The sequence below is a fragment of the Branchiostoma floridae genome, chromosome 6, assembly GCF_000003815.2.
Source record: "Branchiostoma floridae strain S238N-H82 chromosome 6, Bfl_VNyyK, whole genome shotgun sequence".
NCBI classification, from domain to species: Eukaryota; Metazoa; Chordata; class Leptocardii; order Amphioxiformes; family Branchiostomatidae; genus Branchiostoma; species Branchiostoma floridae.
Window position 1 is genome coordinate 460,116 of NC_049984.1, and position 10,622 is coordinate 470,737.

Genomic DNA, 10,622 nt, shown 5'->3' on the forward strand with positions numbered 1-10,622 from the left:
ACACCTATTGACATTGTTTAGTTTACCAAAAATGTGATTTTTGAAGTAACGCCATCGCTAAGTTATATTTACTTCCACCTAGAATCGGGAAAATGAAATATTGCAAGAGAAGTCTTATCACGAGTTGCTGCAGAAGTCTGGCGGAGTGAAAGTCAACAGGTGTAAGGTGTTCGTGTTTGGGATGGCGGAAACTGGGAAGTCTACACTTAAGGAAAGTCTTCAAAGGGTACGTCACTTGTTCCCCAAATCCTTCCAACTTCGTTTCTGTACACAAAGGAATAAAGTACGTTAAAGATAATCTCAAAGCAGATCTATCGGGGGTGGTGGTGGGGGGGGGGGGGGGTGAGACAGCATCTAAAGACTCAACAGTGTCCAAATGCCCCCGGATACTGTTTAGCCCTTAATTAGATACTGTCTTTGCCCCTGATAGATCTGCTTCAAGATTAGGTGTAAAGTCTATAGACTCCCCAGAATGATGGGCCACACATTTCGTCAAAGCTAGACGAGTAACTCCTGTCCAACAGGGCCGCGTGGCTGCATTGCTCCAAGGACTGAAGAAGTTGTCATCAGCCGAGGAGCCTCACGACCCCACCCCAGGGGTGGATGTTGGGACGTTCGATATTCCAGGGTTGGGGGAGGTCAGCCTGTGGGATTTTGCTGGGCAGGCGGAGTACGCGGTGACCCACAGCATGTTCATGGATGCAGAGAACACCGTCTTCATTGTGCTGTACAACATCATGGACGACAGCGAGACCCAAGAACGGCAGGTAACTGATTTTTCATGTTCAACGTCAATTTAAAGTTTATTTTTCTTACTTTTGCATGGACCCTTATTGTCCCAGCAGATGATTTTAAACGGAAGTTTTGATTTTCTAATTCGTATAACGGTCTTAGATAAAAGTACAATATTTTATCAACTTTTTCTGTGCTTTGTCGTAAAGAATCTTTACAATTGCATGTTTCGCCACAGGTCCACTGGTGGCTGAGTTTCATCAAGTCCTGCAACCCAAACAGACAGCCCGACGTCATCTTAGTGGCCAGTCATGCCGACAAAGGTCACCAGAGAGAGGTAAGATATGAGGGTGCGAGGCATTTTCTGAACAAAAGCTTTGAACGAAATGACAGTAACCAACGTTAAAGGGAAAACAATGCAATGGCCTATATTATAATAACAGGAATTGACCTAATTAGGCTTTTATATCCAGACGTATGTTTCGTGTTCATATCAACGTTCAGGACAACGCGAAGCCGCTCATCTTCTTCAGCTGATGACGTCAGAGTTCAAAGATCACCTCCACATCTCAGACGAAGTCTTCCTGATGAACTGCAAGGAGACCCGAACAGCTGACATGGACCGGCTCAAGAAACTGCTGGCCACGATGAAGATGGACATGTTAGCGGTAAGTATGTGATTAAACTGTAGCAGATGATAGAGAACAATGCAGAGGGGAAATTTGCAATTATTCACAGCCAATCATTGATTTTTTATTTATATATTGCACAGCACCAGCGGCAAATGCCCAAACTGTGCGCCGAAATCATCAAGCAGCTGCCCAGCTGGTGCCAGCAGAAGTGCAGTCCAAAGTGTCCTGTACTGATGTGGCCAGCCTACGTGGAAGCAGTTAAAGAGATCGACCCACATGTGGAGGAGGACTTTCTCCTGAAGTCTACAAGATTTCTGGACCATCTGGGGGAGGTAGGATGTCTTCGTTGTGAAAAGTGTCCAAATAAAAATGTACTGATCTAGCCTGGAATCCAGCCGTATTGTGCAACGACCCATCTTCTTTGAGACTATTGGAACGATCTGATAAATCAAACTCTTGCCATACTCGGTTGGCAAGAGTGATATTCAAACATCCTTTCAGTTGAGAAAAGCCTCTAAGGTCTTTGTTTGCTCGTTTTAGTGAAGAAATTACTGGTAATTTGCTGGGTAGTTCAGGCATTATGAACGTCTGACGCGGTGGCCATGTTGATGATGATAGAACGCCTGTTCGAACGAGCGCTTGAACCAGCCAAACAGAAATCTCGCATAAAATTTCTGCGAATATTCAAATGCGGATCGTTCGAATGGTAACGGTGGCCAGACGTATTGGCAGGAAGCGTACCTCAGGGGAGCGACCAAAGCACAATACGGCTGGATTCCAGGCTAGTGCTGATCCTGTTATATCAAAACTGAACATAGAAGCTAAGAGTTTATAGTAGAATTGCTAGTAGAGCAATCGTTTGGAATGGACCGATCCTATCGAACAAGTAGAACCAGGTAGAACCCCCTATTCTATTTCGAACACCTCCGTCAAAAACAGCCCCAGTGGGACAAAAATGGCCAAAGAAAAATGCAATGCTATTTTTTGTTGTAGACTACACAGTCACCCACCGAGTATAATTGTTTTCAGAGGGATAGCCACTGCATAGCATTGTTGGTGGGCAGGATGCACGTGTAGAGCAGGGTATTTATAAGACACGGTACTCTATACTAGAAGACTTTATAGAAAGGTCTAATCAGTTGATGTGTAATACAAGCTCCCTCTCCACGTGTGCCCGACCTGCTTTCTTCTTAATTTCGTTTTTGTCATGAGCATGCATGCAGTCGTTATGCATGCAACAAACGCATTAGAAACCCTGTCACAGATATATGTACCCTGATTTTCACGTGCATCGACCACATGTCAGAAACAAGGTGATGCTATGCAGTGCCTCCCGCTTCCGCTTTGACTAAAATTATAACCCTTAGGGTAGGGAGTGTAAGGAGCGGCCCCCGGTAGAATACGGATGGTACCCAGGCTACCCACACCCCAACAGTTCCACCAAATCTTCTCGAATTCTCGCGCCCTTTCCGTTCTCACGAGACGTCAGTGATCTCCGCAGTCATGGTTCCGCCAGCGGCGCGGCAGCTACGTAAACATACACAAGCGACACTTCCTTCTCTGCATTACTTCACCATCGATAACACAAGGAAACTGGCTCCAGCGGTGTGATGAAGACCCTCAGGACCCCTCACTTCACAGTACTAAGTTAGTCTACGCTGTTCGACAGTGCCCAGTGGCGTTCTGCAGGGCGATCTTCACCAGTCCTGGACTGTTTCTTTGAAACTCGAACTGTAGTCATATATTCTCTCTAATTTACTACTTAACACTACTACCCTTCTCCACACATTTTCCGCTATGCGGTTTGGGGCCACCTCACTACGCTCGGCTTGGCCGTTGATGTCTTTGCACAACCTGTAAGCCTCTACACGCAGAGCAGAATAAAGACATCATATGCCCCAAGCCGCGTAGCTCTCTCATTGTGTCATCTCGGAGTACGTAAGAGTAATTATGGTAGGATTGCTAGTAGAGCAATCGTATGGAATTTCGCTGAAGGAAGCGACCTTTGACCTCCACTGAGCGACATCCACCGCCTGGGTCGGCCGGGCTCGCCTTTCGCTTAAGAGTCTTATGCGCTAAGAGTATCCAATATGGCATTTAAATGCTCAAGTAATTTTGCGATATATTGTCTGGTAGTCTAGGTTGCTCCGACATACTTCCCTAGAAGCATGAAATTGATTTGATGTTATGTCTTTTACTGTAACGCATAGGACCCTTGTAGAAGGTAGAAAGTGACGCATATGACACAACATTACAACTATGCCTTGCCATCTTCACCTGTCCGAAGAGTGTCGACCCCATCATTGTCCTGTAGCGGATATGCCTCATAATATGTTTGTTCTACAGACCATCTTCAAATGTCCGAGTTCTTCCGATCCCATCATTGTCCTGAAGCCCAACTGGCTCTGCACAGACGTCATCGGTCCAATGATGGCACCAGTCAACTTCCCCATTCCCCGCCCGGAGAGAACAAGCGAAGACTACGTCACTAGGGCGGAGATCCAGCGCGTCTTCCAAGACGTTGCTGACGTTGATCTCCTCATCACCCTACTGCAAGAGTTCCAGCTCTGCCACTCCTATGACGGACAGACCTTCATCTTCCCAGGGCTGCTGACACAAGCCATGCCTGACAAGATTTGGAAACTCACTCAAGAACCAAAGGCGGTCTACTTTGGGAAGCAGGTCCAGTGTGCCGACTCAACTGACATGTTCTCCTCCGGGTTCTTCCCCCGAGTGCAGATCCGCCTGATGAGGGAGCTGGAGAATCGCCCGCTGCTGTGGAGAGATGGCGCCAAGTGTGCGGACAGGAATGTGGAAGGTCTGATCAAACTCTCTCCGGACGGCCGTACAGTCAACATCTGTGTCCGGAGTGCGCAGGGTGACAAGGTGCAGTGTGGCAAGATGCTGCAGCAGCTGGAGAACACCATCGCTGATGTGCTGGATGAGTGCAGCCCAGGAACAGGCACAGTCGAGAAGGTGCTCAGCGCTCGTGCCCTGAAGGAACACATGGGGGAATTCTACTCCTATGGCAAGGAGGAGATCAGCAAGGCAGCAGCAGAGGGCGGTACAATCCTCCATCCCACCCTCGGGTACACGGAACAGGTCAGTGACCTGCTTTGTGGAGAGGATGAGGACCCGAGGCTTCAGGGCTTAGGTATGTCTTCTCAATCAATGTTTTATTGAGTAAGGTTTTCACGGGCAAACACACATTTATCGGAATTACGGCCTTACATAAAACACATGAGAACAATTCTGCAATTTTCACTTCCAATCAGGTAATAATCAATGTAACCTGGATTACCTGGTGGGAAGACTCGGAAGCTAGGAGTGTGGACTTTGATGTTTTGATGTGCAATTAAGTCAGAACGGTTTGTATTTGATGTAAATGTTCATGTTCATTCAATGGTAAAGATAAGAAGAAAATTTTGTTTTTCTGGTGCCTTCAACCCTTTAACTGTTACTAATTTGGCATTACTAATTAAACCGACTTATCAAATATTCTGTAACTAATTTGGATATGGTATACTGACAGATAATTATCAAACACTTAACTGTCACCCATTTGAATATTATTGGTAACCATAGTTTGATGATTTACCAAATTGCTACTGAACCTTGAAACACACGAAACCGAACCAAACATAGTGCCTCTCTCATAACCCTGACCAACCTATCGTGTGAAGTGCATGCGGTCTGGTTTAAAGAGCTGTGATAAATGATGTCTCATTTTCATTGACAGGAAGTATTGAACACGTGATTTTCGTAAGATTTGTTATTGTAATAATAATAACTATTATGATAATAATGACAATAATAATGATGATGATGGTAGTAGTAATAATGATAATAATAGAAGGAGTGAAACAAAGCCAAAACTAGAGGAAAGAAGCAGTCTTTATCTTTTTCGTCGGGGCATTGAGACATCAAAACCTGTCTTCGCATTTTGTTTTCAACATCCTCTTACTTTGAATGACTGAAGTTAATGAAAGGCCCAGCATCAAATTATCTTTCCATGTGTGAATGATTTTGATTTGGCTAAAAAGGAAATTCACCACAAATATAACCAGTGTGGACCTGTTGGTGATTGTTGAAAGTTACATTTACATGTATTTATCGGTACAAACTCCACAAAGGAATTTGTCTCTCTACATATATTTCAATATTATCAAATACTTACATCCGTTTGTTTTCAACTGATTGATCCATGCTTTTTTCCAGTTAACTACTTTGATGCAGTCATCAACGAAGCCAGTAACGAGTGGGATGAGCTGGCACTGAAGCTGGGTTTCAACGATAACGAGATAGGTGTGATCCGAGACTTGGAGCGTGACCAGGACAGCAGGTGCAGAGAGATGCTGACCAGGTGGAAAGGCAGGGAGGGAAGGGAAGCTACTCTACAGGTTCTGAAGGAAGCACTCAAAGAGATTGGCCACGTTCGGGTAGCAGAGATCTTAGATGGTACGTGCATGTCGTCATCCTCATTGTTGTACCGATATCTGCAGATAGTAAAGTCATTATTGTGATCAATTAGTGTTGACATCCTCTTTGTCATATTCATTTGCCGAAGCTTTGAAAAACAATACAACACCTAACATCTGCCGTAGGTAATGTAAATTGTTTGATATTTAAAAAATCTATAAACTATTAAGAAGATTCACACATTTACCACAGTTACTCATACCTCTTTTGCAATGGACCGATCCTGCTGATCGAACGCCACATCGAACAAATAGAACCGAGAAGAACCCCCTGTTCTATTTCGAACACCTCCGTCAAAAACAGCCCCAGTGGGACAGAAATGGCCAAAGAAAAATGCTATGCTATTCTTTGTTGAAGACTACATCCAGCAAGTATAGTTGTTCTGAGAGGGAGAACCACTGCATAACTTTACATTGTTGGTGGACAGGACGCACGTGTAGAGCATGGTATGTATAAGACACAGGACTCTGCACTAGCAGACTTTGTAGACCGGTCCTCTTATTAGTTGGCGTGTAATACAAGCTTCCTCTCTGCGAGTGCCCGAGCTTCTTTCTTCTTGATTTCGTTTATGTCATGAGCATGCATGCAACCATTATGCATGCAACAAACGCAGTAGAAACCCTGTCACGGATATAGAATAGTGAAATTCATCTTCAATATGCTTTGGGCAAAATGGTCAGACTGGTTTTCACCTCGACCGCATGTCAGAAACCGGGCACTCCTGTCCATCAACAAGGTAATGCTATGGAGTGCCTCCCGCTTCCGCTTTGACTGAAATTATAACGCCCTTACTGCAGCTATACCCCCCCCCCCTCCTCAAACGACTGTACCTAGTGGATCTAGCATTCAACAAAGAAAGCAGCGCATTTTTTTCGGGCCGGTCTGAGAGGATTTCAGAGCCAAAAGAGCTAAACAGAAGTCAGTCGTTTTTATCAGATAAACATAACAGCGGCGGCGGCCAGTTCTGTCCAACAAGCGCTGTTTTAACCGAGGTGTTCGAAATAGAACATGATCGAACATGGGGCGGGGCTTCAGGATCGGTCCATTGCATGCGCAGATGACTTCAAGAGTAGGAATTCCGTGTACTGATTGAAATGAATATAAGGCCCAGTATCAAATTATATCCAGTTTGGACCTAGTGGTGATTGTTGAAAGTTACATTTACATGTACTTATCGGTACAAACTTCACAGAGGAATTTGTCTCTCTAAATATATTTCAATATTATCACAATCATTTACATCCGTTTATTACATCAAGTGATTGATCCATCTTATTTGCAGTTGATGTGAAGGACTACTTTGATACTGTCATCAAAGAAGCCAGTAACGATTGGGATGAGCTGGCACTGGAGCTGGGTTTCAACTATAACGAGATAGGTGTCATCCGAGACTTGAAGCCAGACCAGGACCGCAGGTGCAGGGAAATGCTGCACAGGTGGAGAAACAGGGAGGGAAGTGGCGCTACTCCGCAGGTTCTGAAGCAGGCACTCATCGAGATTGACCAAGGACGGGTAGCAGAAAGCTTCATGGTACGTGCACATCGTTGTCGTCGTCGTTGTGCCTTTATGTGACCGATAGTAAAATGTCATTATGGTGATCTATTAGCATTATCATCTTGACAATTCTTTGTCCTATTTGTTTGTTTTTTTGGAATTAGTTGCAAAACGTTTGAAAACCAATGATAAAGTTTTAACATCTGCAGTTTAGTAGCAGAAGTGGTTCGAAGCCTTGAAAGTATATCTAGTAAATTCGCAGTTACTCGTATATCTGCTGCAGATGGGACACCGAGAGTGGCCATTTGGTGCATAAGGAAGTGCACAATTAAAATTGGCGAACATCAACAGATCTTGTTACAAACTTTCGTCGGTTTCTTGTCAAACAGGAGTAGCTGTACCTCCAAGAGGAATCGGCACTGATGGTCCGCCTGGCAGGAAGAAATCAAGTTAATTACATGACAATGGCTCCATACCAGCAGATATCAGAGTAAGCGTCCATCCAGCATAAACCTACCGCAAGAGAATACCGCAAGAGAAGCTGTTGTGGTACATGTTTATAGTTAGCCGGCTGTGTCGAGAAACAGCTTAGTGATTTACAATAATCAACATGACATGATGTTAAAAGTACTAAAGGTATCACGATTGTTGCTTGTATCCTTCCGTGCAAGTTCGAAAAACACTGTAACGTAAACTGTTTCATGTTCTCCGAGAAATCAATGTTTTGTGTTCAGTTAACACCTCGCGGAAATGCGTGCGACAACCCATATTGCGTCCTTATAGCCAGAGATTTACAACACATAAAACTATAAATATTACATTCCATAAAATTGATTGAAAGCTAGCCTAAGGCATCCAGAGAGTCATTCTGCTCAGTTGAAATTTGATCATGGTTTATACATTTTAAACTCATGTGTTTAGTTGTATTGTTGCAAAGTCTGATCTCACAATGGAGGAAAGAGTTTCTGGTGGCATAATGCAACAGTAATCTATTTCATAGTTTGCCTTTCAATGCAAGCTGTATTTGTTTCTTATCATGGCCATGCTTTTTCGTTACACACTTTTTCGCTTGTACATTTGAATTGTTTCATTGAATAAACCAGGCATCACATCATCACATCTATCATATTCACAGTAGGTATATGGGCCCACCTGAATATTACAGAATTGTCATTGCTGAATACATGTACATGCATATTACATTTGTGTTAAGAATATGTTCCGGGAGGTTGCACCTAGAGCCTAAATGTGATAAGATTCTTAAAATTCTTAGCATGATCGCCAAAGGCCCAAAAATAGAGTGAAATTGTAAAGAGAAGTGGATCTACACAATGTACCCAACTTTCTCATAATACAAAACTGTTTGAAACCTCAGACTTTCAACAATATGAAAGAGTACCTTCTGGAAAGCCGCTGAAAACAGTAATAACAACGGAATGTGACTAATATGCAGTTCGGCAATCGTTGATCTCTTCATGATCCAACCTTGTACAAGTAATGAGATCCCATTATATTTCTAGGACATCATTGTGCAGATGTCTTCTATAATCTGCTGTTTTGCTGTAAGGCTATTTTGTTAGTCACAAAAGAAACTGACGCAAAATGTGAAAATTTGTACTGTATAAAATTGATATAAACGGAAATTAGCACTACCTTCTGGAGTTTAGGACTTTAAGAAGGGTATCTGTGGTCGGCAGGTAACGATATCGGCCTCATTTGTACATGTGAGAAATGCACCAGAACCCAACATCATCGTAGTTGCTGGCGTTAATTCTTTGTGCAATGTGCATCCAACATTCCATTGCACTGCGGTCCGCATCTACCGATGCATTGATATCCCTTTGGTAATTCAAAATGATTCAATGAACACGAAAATGAGCAGATAGTAGTTCGGACACTGATCACATTATGTTAACGTTTGATTGGACATAGAAGTAGGATGTTATAAAAGAGCCTTTAGGCATTCCGACCTTCCCTGCACTACTACTAGCTATGATATTTCACTATTTATACGCCGTGTTATGTAATAAAATCTTATGAAATGTTATATAAACGTGTATACGTAACTGTCAACGTGTAGCCAAGCCCTTCGCGCGTAGCAACCAGCCATACCAGCAGGACATGAGAACCAAAGCAAAGAGTTGCACCTATATAGCATAACTCTACAGGGAGTCAGAGTATTCGTCGCCACAACAAACAGTTAATGCCAAGCCGACATTTCGGTAGGCAATCTCCCTGCCTGATTTGACAATGATCAAGTCAACAAAGGAAAATAGCTTAGAAAATATAGTTCTGTCTAACGCCAGGCTTTTGCAGAACAAGGCAGAAATTTATCAGTCATCAACTGCCTGATCTTCCGTTACTTTGAGCTAGACAGACTCTGGGCGTTTTGATTTTGCCGCCAAACTACCTTACGTAGTTTAGCAACCATGGAGACGACAAACATATCTGGTGATAAAGGTTCAAAGTACCCAGTCTGGCCAACCTGTTTGTCTCGTGATGGGGTTGGACAGATCAGTACTTTCAGGGTTTCCTTGGTATTTTCTGGTTCTATGTTTGTCAAATACGGCGGCATGTCTTGTCAGTCGTCCATCAGTGTACAGTGCGACATAAGATACTTTTTGCATAGAGTCATAAAAGAACAGTAAATAAATAAATAAAACTAAAAGATTAGGCAATGATCAGACAATAGCTTGGAACGTAGCGTATGTCTGCAGAACAAGCCAAAAAATTGTCACCCACTAACTGCCTGATCTTCTGTAATGTTGAGCCAGACTGACCCTTAGCGTTTTGATGTTGCCGCCAAACTACGTAGTTTTGTAACCATGGGGACGACAAATACGTGTCTGGTGATAAGATTTAAAATTGCCCAATATGGTGTCATAACAGTTCGTAATGCGTTAAGTATTGGATAGGTATAAGTTTTGAGGGGTTTGTTAAAATTGAGTAAGGTGCAAACTTAACAACGGGGGGAATAAGGAGCACGGCTTTTACTGTTGTGTGCGCTTTTCTGTGATCCGCTGTTTGAACTTTCCCTGCTTATCAGGTGTTGATTTACCAGCTCCGAGTGGGACGACAAACACAGGAAAGTCTGGTGATGAAGGTTCAAAGTCTCCAGTCTGACGCACCTGTTCGTCTCGTGATGTGGGGGCGGCCGCCATGTTGAAGAGTTCGGTTGTCCCGTCTACACGGCAAAGTTAGCGGATAAACAACGCCAGGAACAGCTGTCTGGTCCATCAGGGCTGCAGGTATGGTTGCTAGGCATTATAAGAAACAGGGTTTGAA

The 10,622-nt window shown here is 43.5% G+C and overlaps 1 protein-coding gene across 1 annotated transcript in view; it reads left to right on the top strand.

Annotated features, from left to right (window-relative positions):
- LOC118417377 overlaps positions 1 to 7,886 on the top strand; it is a 36,670-nt gene extending 28,784 nt beyond the window's left edge. Inside the window, exons 22-25 of the mRNA XM_035822931.1 lie at positions 4,047 to 4,518; positions 5,583 to 5,822; positions 7,126 to 7,373; positions 7,727 to 7,886. Of these exons, the coding sequence (XP_035678824.1) occupies positions 4,047 to 4,518; positions 5,583 to 5,822; positions 7,126 to 7,373; positions 7,727 to 7,732 (966 nt within the window). The 3' untranslated portion in view covers positions 7,733 to 7,886. The remainder of the gene's footprint in view (positions 1 to 4,046; positions 4,519 to 5,582; positions 5,823 to 7,125; positions 7,374 to 7,726) is intronic.
- Positions 7,887 to 10,622: the final 2,736 nt, after the last annotated feature.